Below are 17,441 nucleotides of genomic sequence, written 5' to 3' on the forward strand. Positions count from 1 at the left end.
TATATTCGAGTAAACTGATAGTGATTTGGCTAATTGCTGCTGTCTAAACACAGTGTGGACAATAATACCGTGTCTGTATGTTGTTCAACATCCCACACTTTACATAGTGGGCTCAACATTTATATTTCTAGGCTATAGACATGTTTTATGGGACTGTAACCTGTGCACTTTGTTAAATAAAGGCAATCATCGGAATAAATACTCTGAACATGCACTATCCGTCTGTTGGAGCTCATACAGTAGGCCTACCTCAGAGTGTGTGACAGGCACAGAGCTGATGCCGGCGTTCACAGCGGTCCAGGATCGAGCAGTGAGCACGCAGGCGAACAGCGCAAACAGATCTCCAGCCCCCAGTCTGCGGCTGTAACGCTCCACCCCCGACATGTCCCCTCTAATCAGAGCTTGCCACAACCGACAGTAGTCCAACCTGAAGTCTGGCTCCAGGACCTGGAGGGGGTAAAAGTACCAGACAATTACATTATTCTGCAGATTGGTCCATTTCAGAATACTATATATGATATGTTTTATAATGATTGATCATGAAAGTGTTCTCAAAGCTGGTGAAGGTGCAGCTAGTTTTAATGACTTTGTATACTGCAGGGGAGCTGGTGGATTTACTCCAGGTGGAACTAAAGTCTGATTTAACACTTGATTATATTTCACATCATTCATCCACATCTGTGAAGTAACTAAAGGTATTAATACATGTAGTGGAGTAAAGTACACCATTTACCACTGAACTGTAGTGGAGTAGAAGAACACAGTAGCTGTTTCTAGGTATGTTGACAAATAATCATTATCTAAGTAAAAATCATCATAACTTCTGCAAGTTGTGGGTGTGTTCTGTATGTCTTTATATTCATTTTATATTTACATTTACACAAGGAGTGAAACAATATTCTACTCCAAAATGACAGCTGTAATCAGAAGTCATAAGGAGTTAATTGGTACCATTATGGTTCCAGAAAAATATGTGTGTGTGTTAGTTTGTTTGCTTGTGTGCGTGCATGCATTTGTGTGTGCCAATTTTGAAGGACTACCTTAATTATTTATGAATACAGGAACAAGCAGTTAACAAACTGAGTGTAACACAAGTGTTTGTAAGAGCAGTGTGTGTGTGTGTGTGTGTGTGTGTGTGTGTGTGTGTGTGTGTGTGTGTGTGTGTGTGTGTGTGTGTGTGTGTGTGTGTGTGTGTGTGTGTGTGTGTGTGTGTGGTGTGTGTGTGTGTGTGTGTGTGTGTGGGTGTGTTTGACTGCATCACTAAAGCTGTGGTGCACACATCGCAACACAACATCCTGCACTCTGCTAAGCACAACATCAAATTAGTTGTTTATCAAAAAGCTTTTATGGTGTTGTAGCTCTAATAGAAGTGTGTCTGCATGTGATAGTGTGTGCAGAAGCCATGATTTATTACGGGCACCTTGACTGTGTGTTTGCTGCTCTACCAATGTATGTACCAAGGCTTTTAGCCTAGGCCAGCGGCATGACAAATAGAGTGTTTTTATCTGCAGGCAGCCTGTAGATTTGTTACCTGATAAAGACCGTGATCAAGCAGGGTGATCTCGGTCTTCTTGCTCTTAGGACACTTTCGGACCAAGACATTGCCCGGGTGCGGGTCACAGTGAACAAAGCCACGGACAAATATCATTTCACTATAGATCTTGCCCAGGTTCTCTGAGATCTGTTGGAGACATGATATAGAAAGAAAGGAGAAAAATTCAAAAATGACAAGTCACAACACATTTAGAATGTAAGTGTGACAATCTTGGTGTATTTTTGATATTGTTAATAATGATTTATGCGCTTAGTTATTTGGACATGAAGACATTTATGATTTGTGCATAGTCATGGTATTGTTGTGCTGATTGATTGGAAGTTATTGTGTGTATAGCTTTAAAGTGTGGCAAATGTAATGTTATTTTGAAACCCTTGGTTTGTCTGCGTCATGTTATCCCAAGATCTTTTCTAGGGGAAATACAGGGGCAGCAGGTGAACACGATGAGACAATCAGGCACAGGACGGACAACTCAGAGAGTAAGAAACCAGGAGAAAATAAATGTCAAAATAAACAGGAAAACAGACAGACCGTGACATATTTGGGTCTGGGGTGTGGTGAATTGGCTCATCGATGTCCACAGCTTTCAAAGTAAAGACCCCCCCACTTTAAATGATTGCATCGCTATATGTAACATTTGGAAACAAACAATATCTCCTAGACATAAGCTGCAAATCCAACAGGAAGTCCATGATTTCATAATGTATGTGCAATTTATGCATAATTTTCGCCTTTGAACTCTAACAATGATAAAGATTAAAGAATAACTTATTGTGCTCACTTTCAGGTAAGTATTTGCATTTTGAGCTCCTACTAGAACTCAAATGTTAAGATGTTAACGATGCAAAACTGCAAAGTTTTTCTCGTTTAATGAAACACTGTTGCGATACATCATTCATCATGAGAGGAAGTTGTTTTTTTAGGGCTAGCATGCCTAAAACAAACAACCTCTGTTGTCTGATATTGTTCTTGTGCATGGGGGGTGTGCCACCGACTGTCAACAGAAGGTCAGCCTTTTGTCTAGAGCTACATAGTGAACACAGGGAGAATGCATTTAATTATAGATATAATAGATAGAGATATTGCTTGGGCAGCTATGGCGTTTCTCCACTTTCATCAATGATTTTTAAGTCATCAGTCTATGCTAGGCTGTGTAGACACACTGATAGTTTGTGTTCGTGTGTGGTGTGTGTGTGTGTGTGTGTGTGTGTGTGGTGTGTGTGTGTGTGTGTGTGTGTGTGTGTGTGTGTGTGTGTGTGTGTGTGTGTGTGTGTGTGTGTGTGTGTGTGTGTGTGCGTGTGCGCGTGTGTCTGTGTGTGTGATTATCAGTCAGTTTAGTATAAGCTTTGTAACCAACCGACACACAGAGCAGGCAGTACCCTCGTTGACATCGATGCCGTGTTTCTTCATGTATTCCCTGTCGTTACCTGCCCCCCCTCAGCAAACTCCATGGTCAGAATCCTCTTTGTGGACAGATCCCAATGTATCTTGGGAACCTGTAAAGAGAGATCTAGGTTCAGATGGCCTGTCAGGCTGAAACAGGATAGACCTCTACTTAGAGCTAACAAACCTCTATTCAAATTATGTAGAAATCATTCTGGCAGGCTTTTAAACGTATTAGAAAATATTCAATTTATTGGGAATACAACGTAATATTAGATAAGATTACATAAAATGTACTTTATTGATCCCAATTTGGGAAATGTTTGTGTTACAGCCAGCATAACAAGACATGGCATTGTATCAATAACAATTAAAAGACTAGAAATAAACAAGAAAGTAGAAAATATACATGTTAATGTAACAAGGTTTATATATCAAATCAAGTTGTATCTATAAAGCACATTTAAAAGCGATTTTTGGTTGAGCCAAAGTGCTGGTACATGGTACTATAAAACACATTACTACAAGTCACAATAAAAGACAATAAATTACAACAGAATAGAAAAAAAACACAGGGAAAAGTCAGGAGTCATGCTCCGCTCTGACTAGAAGAACAGGGGAGAAGAAGTGTGTCTTAAGTGTAGATTTTAAAACCCTTAGGGTCTGGGCCGACCTCACATGGAGGGGGGCAGAGTGTTCCAGAGCCTGGGGCCAGCTGATGCGAAGGCTCTGTGCCCTCTGGTTTTGAGCCTGGTCTTGGGCACTATCAACAGCAGCTGGTCAGCAGACCTTAAAGCTCTGGCTGGGGTTGTAGCGATGGAGGAGTTCAGCTATATAGGCCGGAGCCAAACCATTTAGTGCTTTAAAAACAAATAAAGGAGTTTAAAATCAATTCGGACCGAATTGGAAGCCAGTGTAGTGAGGCCAGAATTGGGGTGATGTGGTCACGCTTTTTGTGGCCAGTCAGAAGACGTGCAGCTGCGTTTTTGGACTAGCTTCAGGCGTCTAATTGAGGCCTGGTCCATACCCTTGTATAGAGCGTTGCAGTAATCCAGTCTTGAGGCAACAAAGGCATTAATAACAATTTCTAGGTCTTTAAATGATAAATATGACTTGGTTTTGGCCAATAGTCTTATTTTAAAAAAGCTGGATTTGACTACGGTGCTGACCTGCTTGTCGAATTTAAAAGTGCTAGTGAAGGTCACTCCAAGGTTCATGACAGAGGGGAGGATGTTTTTTATTGAGGGTGCCCAGAATATTAACCGGAAGAGGCTGGCGGTTGGGGTCCAAAAAAGATGACCTCAGTCTTGCTCTCGTAGAGTTTGAGAACGTTTTGGCTCAGCCAGGATTTGATCTCTATCAAGTAGTCCATCAACTGCTGTAGTAAGTGTTTGACATTTGCTTTGAGAGGCAGATAGATCTGTACATCGTCGGCGTAGCAGTAGAAGGGAATAGAGTGGTGAAGTCCCTCCCCTTCCGGGCGAGCTCCATGGGACCTTATTTCGGAAAGTTATGTATTGAAGTCAATGGAGAGAGAAAGATTATCTTTCGATCCCGTTTGAATTGTGCCACGAATTACACATATGATGTTTGTTAATTTAAAAGATGATTCTGCAAGTCAAAAAAAAAGAAATTTGTCATAAAACTGTGAAGTAACACATTTGTTTGTGTGAAACGTTCAATTAACTACATCTCTGGTCTCGCAGACTTTCACAACAACACACGTCACCAAGATGACCCTCACTACTGTCTTGTCAAAAAAGTGATTGACTACCCTTACTATGCTCACAATGCTGCCTGCCTTCCTTCCTTGATTCTCTTCTGAACTGCCTGATCTTTTTAATGTTTAATGTCAACCATTTGTGCAGATAGCATGAAGTCGAACAGATCGCCGGTGCTAATGTAGCATTAGCATTTCTCCCCCGGGCTTAAATTGTGTCTTATGGCGCGTTTCCACTACAGCGCGGAGCCCCGTTTAAGAGGGCTGTGACGTCAGCGGCCCGCTTTTGGTTGCGTTTCCACTTGGCCTAGTACGGCTAAGCGGGTCCTAATTCACAGTTTTCTGGCCCCATAAAATCGGGGTTCTAGGGCCAGGAACAACCAGGCTGTGACGTCACTCTCGACTGCTGATTGGTCAGAGAGAATCGTCGCAATATATATATATATATAGCGAAGGCTTGCAGCATTTTTATAAACAGCATTTTTGTTAACAGAGTATCAACAAAAATGGCAAAGAAAGCACACCGTGGTCCGCCGAGGAAGTTACGACATTCCTACACTTATTGCAGATGACAAGATCCAGCGGGAGCTCGACGGGACAACTCGCAATATGAAAGTGTTTCAGGAGGTCTCTACACTGATGTGCGGAAGCGGTTGCTCGAGGACTGTCTTGCAGTGTAGGGAAAAACTGAAAAAGATGAAGAGTGAGTATCGCGTAGTGAATGACAACAACAACACGAGTGGTGCCAGTAGGAAAAACTGGAAGTGGTTTGACCTAATGTACACCATTTACGGCCATAGACCGGCTAGCGTTGGGAGGGAGGTCTGGACTCAGCAACGGCGTTACTGGAGGTTCTGCATGGTAAGTTGTTGCTAACACTCTGTTATTTGCTTGAAAGCGTTGTGTCCCTATCTGTTCTAAAGCTCACTTCTAACAAAGAAGTCTATTTTATCCTTACATTTATGTTCGACAACCCATGCTTGTATGGAGCATCGAAGGCTAGCTAGCTAGCTAGGCAGATAGCATTAGCTAGAGCTATTGTTACACTGCGTTACTATAGATACTACCCTAGTTTCATAAACTGTAATGGAGACGCTCCATAAAGTGAGCCAGTCCTAACGAGCGAGCCAGTCCTAACGAGCGAGCCAGTCCTAATGAAGTGAGCCAGTCCTAACGAGCGAGGCCGAATGATCACACCGTGTGACAGTACTCTTCAAAGGGTTCACGAAATATGACTACTACTCTTACTGTTTAACATTTTGGGTTACTTAATGTTACTTCATGTTAAGGCTAATAAAAAGTACAAGGCTAAGACTGTAATGCTAACTAAAGTGCTTGCTACTAGCTAGGAAGCTAACTTGATCCAGCCAGCCACTCCTGGTCCTTTCATCAGACAGGAAGCGAAAGAACGAGCAAGACCCATTGCTGGTATGATAACAACCTGGTACTAAGCCACAGGCATCTTGTTAAAGTTATCTTATCTATCTCTTATATTTCGCTGACGAAAGAAATTGTGACATCAGTTATGACATCACTTATGCGACTCCGGGATTTGTAGTCTTTCTAGTTGCATAATTTTTCATAGTCTTATATTTCAAACAGTTTTTACGACAAACTGTGACTTTTCTGACATGGAAATTATTTTTTAAGATTGACAAACATCATATGTGTAATTCGTGACACAATTCAAACGGGATCGAAAGATACGTTTCTCTCTCCATTGACTTCAATACATAATTTTTCCGAAATAAGGTCCCATGGACCGGAAGCAGATGGGCGTGAACTTCGCCACTCTATATTGTGTTTAGTGAGAATTGAACCTAGTATGTACAGTAAAACTAGGATGGGCCCCAGGATAGAGCCTTGGGGAAACCCCACAGGTAAGAGGGGCTTTAGCAGAGGAGAAGGCCACCTAGTTCAACCTATTTGATTGATTGATAAATGTACAATGTGTTTTCTATTCCATGAGAAACTATGGAGCAGAGAGTTCTCTGCCAGCCAGAGGTGATTTGTTGTACAGTGTTATTAAGTGGGCAGGAATGTTTTTCCTGTATCTGTCCTTGTGCAGCAGTCTGTTGGAGAAGGAGCTGTCCAGCTGCAGGTGGAGAGGGGGGGGGGGGGGTTATCCATGATGGACAACAGCCTGTTCAGTGTCCTCCTCTCCACTACAGCTTCAAAGGGGTCCAGCCCCCCCAGCAGACCGCAGCAAAGAAGAGAGCACTGGCCACAACAGAGTGGTAGAAGATCTCCAGCATCTTGCTGCACACGTGGAAGGATCTCAGCTTCCTCAGGAAATAGAGTCTGCTCATCCCTTCTTGTACACAGTGTTTGATCCTCCAGTTCAGTCCATTGTCTAAGTGCACTCCCAGGTATTTGTAATCCTCCACAACAGCCACATCCTCTCCTAGAATGCACAGGGGCTTGGTCCTCTTCCTCCTGAAATCAATGACCATCTCTCTGGTCTTGGCCACATTCAGAAGCAGAAGATTTCTTCCAGTCCACTCCACAAAATCACCCACCAGCGCTCTGTACTCCTCCTCCCGTCCATCCCTTATACACCCTACACACTGCAGAGTCATCCGAAAAGAGTGAGTGAGCACGCTGCATCAGGTAAATAATAGCATCGTCCACCCCCAGGTGAGGCTGGTAGGCAAATTGCAGAGTGTCTAGAAATGATCTCACCTGCGGTCTGAGATGGGACTAAGACCACTGTCTCCAGCACCTTCATCACATGAGATGTGAGAGCTGCTGGCCGATAGTCATTGAGCCCAGAAGGAGTCGTCTTTTTAGGGACAGGACACAACGCAGCACCGGGATGGTCTCCAGGTGCAGGCCTCAGGTTGAAACAGAGTGTTGGAGAACAGGAGACAGCTGGTGGGCACAGGGTCCTTAGTAGGGGTGCAAACAACTAATCGACTTAATCGGTTTAAAAATCGATGACCAAATTAGTTGCCAACTAATTCAGTCGTCGATTCGTTGGTGACGTCATCACGTGTGTTTTACGCGCCGTTAAGCTCCAACGTTATCGGTACTGGAGACATTTAAAAAATACATGTCATACATATGTGTTATTGCTACATAAACATTATATCGCAGTCTTAGTGTCGCCAACTCGTTTCTAATATGCAAAAAGACAAACAAATGCGTCTATGATGTATTTTCGATCTTTCCCATCCAGAACGCGATCTCTCTCCCCCGTCTGTGTGCGAGGGGGCGGGGCAGTTTACACACACACAGCTGCTACATGCATGCAACACATGGCGGGGATGGCGGAGAGAAGCACTCCAAGGTGTGGTAAATGTTACCCGTCTCTAGGTGGACAATGCTCGTTGCCAATAGTGCAATAAGAGTTTAGCATGTAAGGGCGGTAACCACGAGCAATTTGTCCTAAACATTTAGCAAAAAGCGCACCACATTCAGATGGAGAAATGCACCGGGTTCGACTGTCTTTCTAGTAGCTTCTGTAGGCACCATCCACGTAGTACCCCTCACTGCAGTGCGCAGTACCTCAAGATCGCCCCTCCTCAACCATTGAGGCACATGACGGGACGCCCCTCCTTCTCAACCTTTGAGGCACGTGACATCCCGACTCCCCGTGTTGTGTACTTACCCAGTCACAAAAGTAACATATTATATCTTATATTATTAATATATATATAATTCTGATGTCTGTGGTTATTTAAACATTCCCTGATAAACGTTATTTCAGCGTCAATAAATAGTGTTAATCCCAGTGTGTTTAGTGTGCAACATCACATGTCATTTCACATTCAATTCACGGTTTTCAAAACGTTAGCCGCATGCTAATGCTAACCGGAAATGAATAATTTTCAGAATAAAAGTGTTAAGTTAATAGTTAGTGTGAACTTCCGGTTTTTTTCAGAATAAAACTGCTTTACATTAAAACCCTGTATTTAATTTAAATTACGTCATATCAACATTGATTTTAATGTCTTACAGTAGGAGAGGTTTAGGTTTGGGAGGGAGGACAGGAAGATTAGGATTAGGATAAAAACGTAGGGAGTGGTTAGGGTTAGGATGGGGGGAAGGGAAGGGTTAGATTGAAGGGAGGGAAGATACTGCTACCCGGGAAACAGGATGCAACGCGTCATCTGTGAGCTCCGCCCACGTTGAGCTCCCGCCCACATCGAGATCATTGAGGCACTGCGCCACTGCAGTGAGGGGCTTCTCCCATCCACGAGTAACTTTTCCACGTCAGCAACACACACGGAGTTAACACAATTATACAAACATGGGTTAATGATTAGAGGTAACTGAGTTATTTATTTTGTAAAAGCTATTCTGTTTACAGTTCTGTTATCACATTATTTAATACCATTTGTTAAACATTGTGTTTCTTTTGATGTGAAATATTATTTATTTAATTTAAATAAAAGCTATGTTAATTCTGTTCACAATGTGTTTGGTTAATTTAATAATATATGTATTTTTGAATCAAGTATTCATCTTTATTGTCTTCATTGTTAGTTTCCACATGCCTAAAACAACCTCAAGCTAAATCTAAAAGTTGATGGCTAAATAAGAGCGTTTGAGAAAATTGTGCAAGGCGTAATAGTCCGAATAGTCGATTAATCGTTTCATTAATCGATAGATTAATCGATTATCAAATTAGTCGTTTGTTGGCAGCCCTAGTCCTCAGGACCCTGGGGCTAAGTACCATCCCGGGCCAGCAGCCTTGCCTTGGTGGAGTTTTTCCATCTGTCTCTGGACCTGTCCTGTGCTCATAGTGAAGCGGGGGGGAGGGGGCATGATGTCTCAGTGGAGGGGAGGCACATCAAAGGTGAGGTGGTAAAGTCCAGTGTGCTTGGCAGGGGGGATAGAGGGGGGGGTCAGAGGCAAGGTGAGCAGAGGGGGGATGCTGAAGCCAGGCTGAGTGGTGGAGGGTGAGGTGTGAGGTGGAGATAGAGGAGACAGCCAGCGGGCGGGGGAGCTAAACCTATTGAAGAAGGTGTTCAGCTCGTTGGCCCTCTCCAGGGTGCCCACAGTCAGTCTGTTTCTCCCTTTGAAACCAGTGATGGCCTTCTATCCCAGCCCAGACATCCCTGATATTGTTCTGCTGGAGCTTGGCCTCCAGCTTCTTCCTGTTGGAATCTCTGCCCCTCCTCAGCTTGTCCCTCAGCTCTTGCTGGATACTCCTGCTACCTGTCACCTGCAGAAGTTCTCTGACGACTCCGCCATCATTGGCCTCATCTCCAACAGGGAACTGACACAGGACTTCACCCTCTGTTGCCAGAGGAACCACCTCCAGCTCAACGCAGGGAAGACCAAGGAGCTGGTTGGTAGACTACAGACGGCTTCAGCACTCTCCCCCGACACCAGTGAACAACAAATACCTGGGTGTTCATCAGAACAATAAACTGGACTGATCACTCTGCTGCTCTGTACAAAGAGGGACAGAGTAGACTGTACCTGCTGAGGAGACTGAGGTCTTTTGGGGTGAGGGGGCCCTCCTGCAGACCTTCAATGACACTGTGGTGGTCTCACCCATCTTCTATGGTGTGGTCTGCAGGGGCTGCAGCATCTCGGCTGCTGACAGGAAGAGAAGGAACAAACTGGTAAAGAAGACCAGCTCTGTCCTGGGGGGGTCCTCTGGTCACTGTGGAGGTGGTGGGAGACAGGAGAATGGTCCCTCCCTGCTGGAACAATGTGTACCCCCCCCCCCCCCCCAGGACCCCCCTGTCCTCACTGTGCAGCTCCTTCAGTGACAGGCTGTCTCACGGAGAGATACCGCAGGTCCTTCCTTCCTGCAGCGGTCAGACTGTACAACCACCACGGCCCCTGGTAGACCCCTTGTTATACCTGGCTCCTATATCTCTCAGAACTGTTACAGGATGTCTATTTTGTAAATTGTGTAATTTTGTTATTTTTTATATATTTTTTATGCATGCTTCTTGGTTAATATTTGGCTGTCTTTGTTTACAGTGAGAACAGCTGCTGAGGTCTGTGCAGAAAGCATAACAGTGTGTATAATATATATCACTCAATAATATATAACAGGCCTACATTACTCTCTTTATTTGTATGCTTTAGTTTAGTAGATATCTACAAACAAAGAGTCGATATTTTTCTAAAACCATTTAGTGCTTCACATAATAAAATACACAACGGCTGTATCCTGATATATATTATGCTTTAGGAGCTGTGTGTGTTGTACAGTGTGTAGGTGCGTATGTGTGCATAGATGCGGCGGACAGACGGGTCTCAGTTGGTATGGTTTCCTCTGCATACTTTTAATACATGTAAATAAAACTTTTGGCCCCATTGTAGCGACCAGAGAGGGGGGGTAACGTAACACTGATAGTGTTACGTTATTATGAGAGTGCTCTGATACTTGTTTGTTTCTGAAATTGCAGGGCTCGACAGTAACGGTTGCCAGCTTGCCATTGGCAACCATTCAGAAAATATGTCAACCACTTCTTGGCCTTTGGTTGCTATCAGTGGCAACCAGTTTTTAACATAAGAAATAAGGACAGCAAACAGCAAAATGTGCACCTCAAAAGAGATACATTTAAATTTATTTGTTGTTAAGAGTGATATTTAATTATTGTTGTGACCAGTCGGAACCTTATAGCCTACTTAAAGAGCCTGTGACAGCCTCCCAACAACTGTTGTGCAATGAAATATTGGGCTACAAGTAATCTCGAACCGTCAGTTTAAAAAAGAAAAAGCGATACCGTTCCGATAAATATCAATAATTTCGAACATCGCGGGGAAATTCCTTCGACTCATTATGAAGTTTTGGGGAAAGCCGGAAGTGACGTCAATGCGGGAACGCTTCACTGTGAGGCGAGAGAGCCAAACACGGACAAAGTGTGTTGTCATGCGTAGAAATGGTGAATTACTGAGTTTAGGCACGTTAATAACGTTTTAATGAAGTTGACTACAGTATATTCATATTTGTCAGTGCTTTCATATCAATTCGGCGAACATATACATAAATGATCGTGGTGAAGATGATGATTAAATTAGGATTACAAATCGGTAGTGAGAGCTGCTGAATTTCCTCCCGTAGGATGTGATATAAAAACAAATCGTTTATTTTTGTAGTTGTAAACTCAAGTGGATGAAACTACATGTATTAGTGCTTTCATGTCAATTCGGCGAACATATGATACATTAAATGATCGTGAGGATGATGATTAAAAATCGTTTGTTTGAGCCGGTCTGCATTTCCTGATGAGAAAACAAACCGATGCTTTTTGTAGTTGTAGTACACCAACATGGATTAAACGTGTGTTTTTTTTCACCACAATGTTGGGGAAATTAATGGATAAATGCACGGATTATTATTATTATTATTCCACTCCGATCGGGACACTAGGTCCACCGTTCCCCCGCAGCGAGGCTCCCCCCGTTGACAGTTTACGTGGGCTGGGCTGGGTGCAGTGGCGGACTGGCCATCGGGACGAATCCCGATGGGCCGGTAACGAAGTGGGCCGGTCGGATAAGTCACTAGCACATCCCCCACTCCCCCCGTTGACAACTTACTAGCGGTACCGAAGTGGGCCGGTCGAGAGTCCCGGGATGATTTTTAGTCCCAGTCCACCACTGGCTACATGACCGTATGATCGCCCATATTGATGCACCTAATTCCTAAAATTCTAACAGATACAACATAAAGCGATCCTTCAGCCTCATATGAGCTCTCAGACACGTTCAAAATTAAACTGTCTGAGCTGTCTGAGCTTGCTGCTGTGTACACCATCGTGCGTTTACATGCAGATGCTGGGATCCTGAACGGTGCAGCTGGAGCGCTGTGCCCGCAATGACGTCACACGTAATTTGGCGGGACTTGAAGAATCCCCGAGAAGATCCAGAAAATGGTCAACATTGAAGGGCAGATTAATGGTTATCAAAGTACAAATATCCAAAATCAGTTCAGTAACGGTTTTTCAAGGGGACAATATTTACTCAAATTGATGGGTTTGGATGATGGGGGAAACTCGTGGTCACAGGCTCTTTAAGTTGCACGTGTATTGGTGTGATTACGGAGCCAGAAAGCAATGCACGTTTACTGGCGTGCGCGGTGCGCCGTGTGTTTGTTTTACAAAAAATGGCGAAGCAAATTAAGTTGTTTGACCGTTCAGCCAACCCGTCAACTTCTCAAACGAATGTTCAAAGTGATTCAACTGATAAAGCGCAAGGTGAACCCGAACGAAAAGCAAAGAGGAAATGTGTAAAGTCTTGGGAGGCGAAATATATATGTACATTCTAGTGATGTGTCGGTCGCGAACGAGCCGGCTCCAAGAGCCGGCTCTTTTAAGTGAACGACGCGAGCCGGCCCGCGAACGAGCAGTTTTTAAAAATGTTTTAAGTAATACAAGACAGAATGATATGATGATCGCCGGGCTACAGCTGCTCCGTGCATGCACGCAGTGACATGTAATATCCAAGGATTAGAGACGGTTGGATGCTGCTGTTTTGAGCATTGCAATACATTTATTTTTATTATGTTTTTTTATGATTAGAGACGGTTGGATGCTGCTGTACTGAGCATTGCAATATATTTATTTTCACTATGTTATTTATTTATGATTATCCTTGGGCTCAGCAAAGATTTGATGTCAGCTGCTGCTGTCTTTTTTTCTATAGTTAATAGTTACTGAAATAGAGCCAAGGGCCTTTTCCTTTAAATATAATTTGAAAATGTCGATACAGTAGCCCCTTTTTTTTAAATGTCTATGCTTAAGTTTTTATGGGTGTTGCTATCTGCTTTGTGTAGCGTGGTTCTACAAGCAAGTCAGTGCATTCATTGGGTGGTATCAGAGAGGTACAAGGGTCTGTAAATGCAATGAAAACATTTGGCCACAGCAAATCATTTATTAAACATGTCATTTTTACTTTTGAATACTTCAGTACAAAGGATGTATTGAATAATTTAAGTGATATATGTGTACACATATAAATCAAAACAGGTCAAAACAGGGCTACATTTGATTTAATTATAAAAATGTATATGTGGTAAACTGAAGAGCCGTTTGGGAGCCGAAAGAGCCGGCTCTTCTTGGTGAGCCGAGCCAAATGATCCGGCTCACCAAGAAGAGCTGGAATTCCCATCACTAGTACATTTTGCTACGTTCCTTGTCCATTCACTTCCGGTAAAAGTTCCTTCAAAATAAGAGTCCCGATCTTATTACTACCAAAATAAAAGTGCAAAATGAAACTTTACCATAGAAAAATATTGGCATAAAAATATAATCACTTCTATAAAAAGGTAACACATGTTAAATATAGTTAGATATATTAAAGGTCATTTACACCATTAATAATTAATATCTAATTCTTAACTGTGAATGGTTTTCATTTATTTAACATTAGAAATGTATTAGTCTGGCCAATGACAGAACCACAATCAAGACTTCAATGCTGAAGGGCCAGTGGATCTATGGTGGGGGTCAGCACAAAGGTCAAGAAAACCCAAATTTGAAAGGGAGACAACGGATGACCAAGAAACTAGTGACTTGCTCAATTTATTTGTGAGGGATCTGTGAAGAACAGGACAACAGCTGCACTACTGGTGTTTATTATACCAGCAATTGAGGGTGGACAAGTTTACTACCACTTAAGTTTCAAATAATTGTGTTAATTACTTATTGTAAAGCATTTGAACATTCTTTTGAGTCACATGTCACATCATTAAGTTGATGTATAACTGTATAGTATCTTCATTATTTAAAATATAAGGTGACTAAAAATGGCAACCGTATTTTCAGTTTTGGAAACCAAAAGCTGATGCCTGGTAACCACTTTTAAAAGTTAGTGTTGAGCCCTGAATTGTATATATTTATATCCAGATCCAACGTGTTTTTAAACGGAGCAGAAATAGAACTAGTCCCCCACTTCAAGTATCTTGGAGTCATACTGGACTCGAACTTGACTTTTAAGAAACATATCAAGAAAGTATCCAATACCGTTAAATTCAACTTGCAACATTTTAAAACAAATCAGACCTTTCTTAACTGTCAATGCTGCAAAGTCATGCCTCCACTGCATGATTCTATCCCACATTGAATACTGTTTTACAAACTGGTCGTTTGCTTGTGCCACAAACCTGAAACCCATAGAACAGCTGTACGAGAGAGCTATCCAGGTGTTTGACAGAAAGCCACATTCATACCACCACTGTACCATCCTTGAGAAACACAATTTCTTGAGTTTTGACCATTTTAAGTCTTTTAAAAGTATGTGTTTTTTTATAAATGTTTACATGGACTACCCCCCCCCCCCCCCCCCCCCCCCCCTTAGGGGAATTCATCCACAGAAACACACTGGACGCTGCACTAGGTCAGAAACCAGAGGAGACTGTGAGGTCCACCAGACGGACCACTTTTGGACAGAATGTCCTCTCCATTAAAGGCAGCTCTTTGTGGAAGAGCCTCCCAACTGAGACACGGGATTGTCCCACTCTCAATAGCTTTAAAGGTCAACTCAAAGAATGGTTGAGAAACAAACAGATGTGCAATCACCGCTAAATGCACTTTAACACAGGGGTATCTCCTCTTGTACTTTATGTATCATAGCTGCTACATTGTACTGCCTTGTGGTAAATGCTTGTATGCTGCTCTTGCTCTTTCTGCATATCATGTATTTATTTTTGCTATGTATATAAATGTCACGTTCTTATATGTTGTATGTGACGGGACTACGGATGGAAATTAGCTCAAAGCTAAAATCCGGCTCATTTACACTTGTAAGCATTATTTTTGTTTTAAAGTGTTCATCAATGTGCACTGTCCGGGTTCAAATAAACGATTAAATGAATAAATAAAATATATAAATATATATAAATATATATGTGTGTGTGCGTGTGTGTGTGTGTTTGTATATGTCCGCATCTGTAGCCTGTTATTGTCTCAATATACCGCACTGTCAATTAATTAAAAAAATATAGGACATTGGAACAACGAAATTGCCATTACAGTAAATATATAAGTGGTCATGAACACATCTGTCCATCAGACAGAGGGCTGCTGTGCCTCCTGTCATCATTAATGGACGTCTCTTTAAAATGACCGCTCAGAGGAGAGGAGTTCTCATTTCTCTAACCGCCTGCTGCTTCCCCTCCTCTCTCCTCGGTTCCCCTCCTCGACTCCTCCGCTCGCATCTCCTGTAGGCGGGACTAAGACGTGAGGATAGGAGTCAAGGAGAGGAGTCGAGGAGGGGAAATAAGATAAATGGGAAAGGTCCATTGTGTTTCACCTGTTGCCCCTGTGCTTCACCTCCCCTCTCCAGCTGTGTATTGTCCTGTGATGACCCCTATGTATTTAGTATTGCCTTCCCTTGTGTTCCCTGTTCGGTTGTCGTCATTTTCCGTGGGGTCGTCTTGTGTCTAGATTTCCCTGGTCTACCCTCCTGTATTTTCCCGGTTTGTTTGTTACTTTTCCCTTTTGTTCCTCTTTGCCTGCTCCTGCCGTTTTGCTTGTTCACATAATAAAAGCTTGCCTTTTGTTTGCTTCCCCAAACCTGCCTCCCTGTTTTTACTGCTTTTGGCACTTCCAGGGTTTATGTTTCTTACCAATATGCCAACTCATACAAGTAGTAAAAAGCAGAACAAAACTGAACCAAAGAGGTTTTAGGTATAAGATGTAGCTTGGTAGAAATCTTTGAACTGCACTCGTGTGTGTACCTTGAGAAAGGGGAAGTGGGCCAGCATGTTGGCCACCTTCTCAGAATTATGTCCTTCTCTAAGAAAGTCCAGCTCCAGTGGCATGTTCTTTTTGGCCTCATCCACCAACCACATGAAGGCAAATTCTGGGCAGAGCCAATGGACCGCTTTCACCAGCACCTTGAAATGACAAATTAGAATCAGTTTCCAAATCCAATAAATTAGGAATTTACACATAGATTGATATGCTGTCTGTCTGACAGCATACAGTTGATCAGGAAAAGTGCTGTTGATGGGATTCAGCACTGGGTAATTCAAGTCAGAGGAAATACATCTACTATCAAGAAGCTCTATATACCTACAGTATATGATTATGTATGTATGTATATAACAAAATAAATGCATGTGCGTGTATATAAAACTGAATTTCCCCCTCAGGGGATCAATGAAGGTCCTTCTTCTCTTCTTCTCTGCTGCCGGCGCCAACTGCGCTGAAGCTTCAACTGCGCTGAAGCTTCAACTCCCGCTTTAGCCTGGTGCACCCACTATTGTTGTCCCCCAGGCCAACAGTGCCCAACACTTAATTTAGTAATTCACAGAGACACACTCACCTCCATCATCACTATGTCCTTGACACTCTGGCTCTGGACTTTGGGGTGTTGAACCTTGATGGCCACTGTCCTCCCATCATGCAACAGTGCCTTGTGGACCTGGGCTAAGGAGGCTGCACCATGAGGCTTCTCCTCAAAGGACAGAAATAACTCTGACAGCTGAGGGAGACAGAAAGAGATGAAGAAGATAAGAGTGGGAAAGAGCAGTATGAATTTCATATGCCATGAAAACAGGGATTTTGGGCCCCATGAAAAGATATCACATTGGTTACTTAAACATTTTTTTCTAAAAAATGTTCTAAAATAGTTGTTAAAATAGTAGGCCCCTGTCAGTCACAGGCCCTTAGAATCGTCCTAACTTTTCACCCCCTTACGGCGCCCTTGCATATAAATAACACAATTTCAGCTGACACAAGGTAAACTGATTTGCATTTAAGCATACTTTTAACGGTTCAATTTAACCCCAGTTGTTGATAGGCAGTTGATAAACCCAAAAGTTTAACCATCTATGTAATACAAGAGGAACTTACATTATGCAAACCTTTA

At 42.8% G+C, this 17,441-nt stretch overlaps 1 protein-coding gene across 1 annotated transcript in view; it reads right to left on the reverse strand.

The window, feature by feature from the left end:
• adck1 (aarF domain containing kinase 1) overlaps positions 1–17,441 on the reverse strand; it is a gene marked incomplete at its 5' end in the record, with an annotated part of 63,839 nt that overhangs the window by 34,293 nt on the left and 12,105 nt on the right. Inside the window, 6 exon segments of the mRNA XM_034231873.1 lie at positions 250–447; positions 1,532–1,681; positions 2,921–2,982; positions 2,985–3,051; positions 16,306–16,464; positions 16,896–17,054. Coding sequence (XP_034087764.1) covers positions 250–447; positions 1,532–1,681; positions 2,921–2,982; positions 2,985–3,051; positions 16,306–16,464; positions 16,896–17,054 — 795 coding nt within the window.

Source organism: Gymnodraco acuticeps, unplaced genomic scaffold (assembly GCF_902827175.1).
Source record: "Gymnodraco acuticeps unplaced genomic scaffold, fGymAcu1.1, whole genome shotgun sequence".
In the NCBI taxonomy this organism is placed as follows: domain Eukaryota; kingdom Metazoa; phylum Chordata; class Actinopteri; order Perciformes; family Bathydraconidae; genus Gymnodraco; species Gymnodraco acuticeps.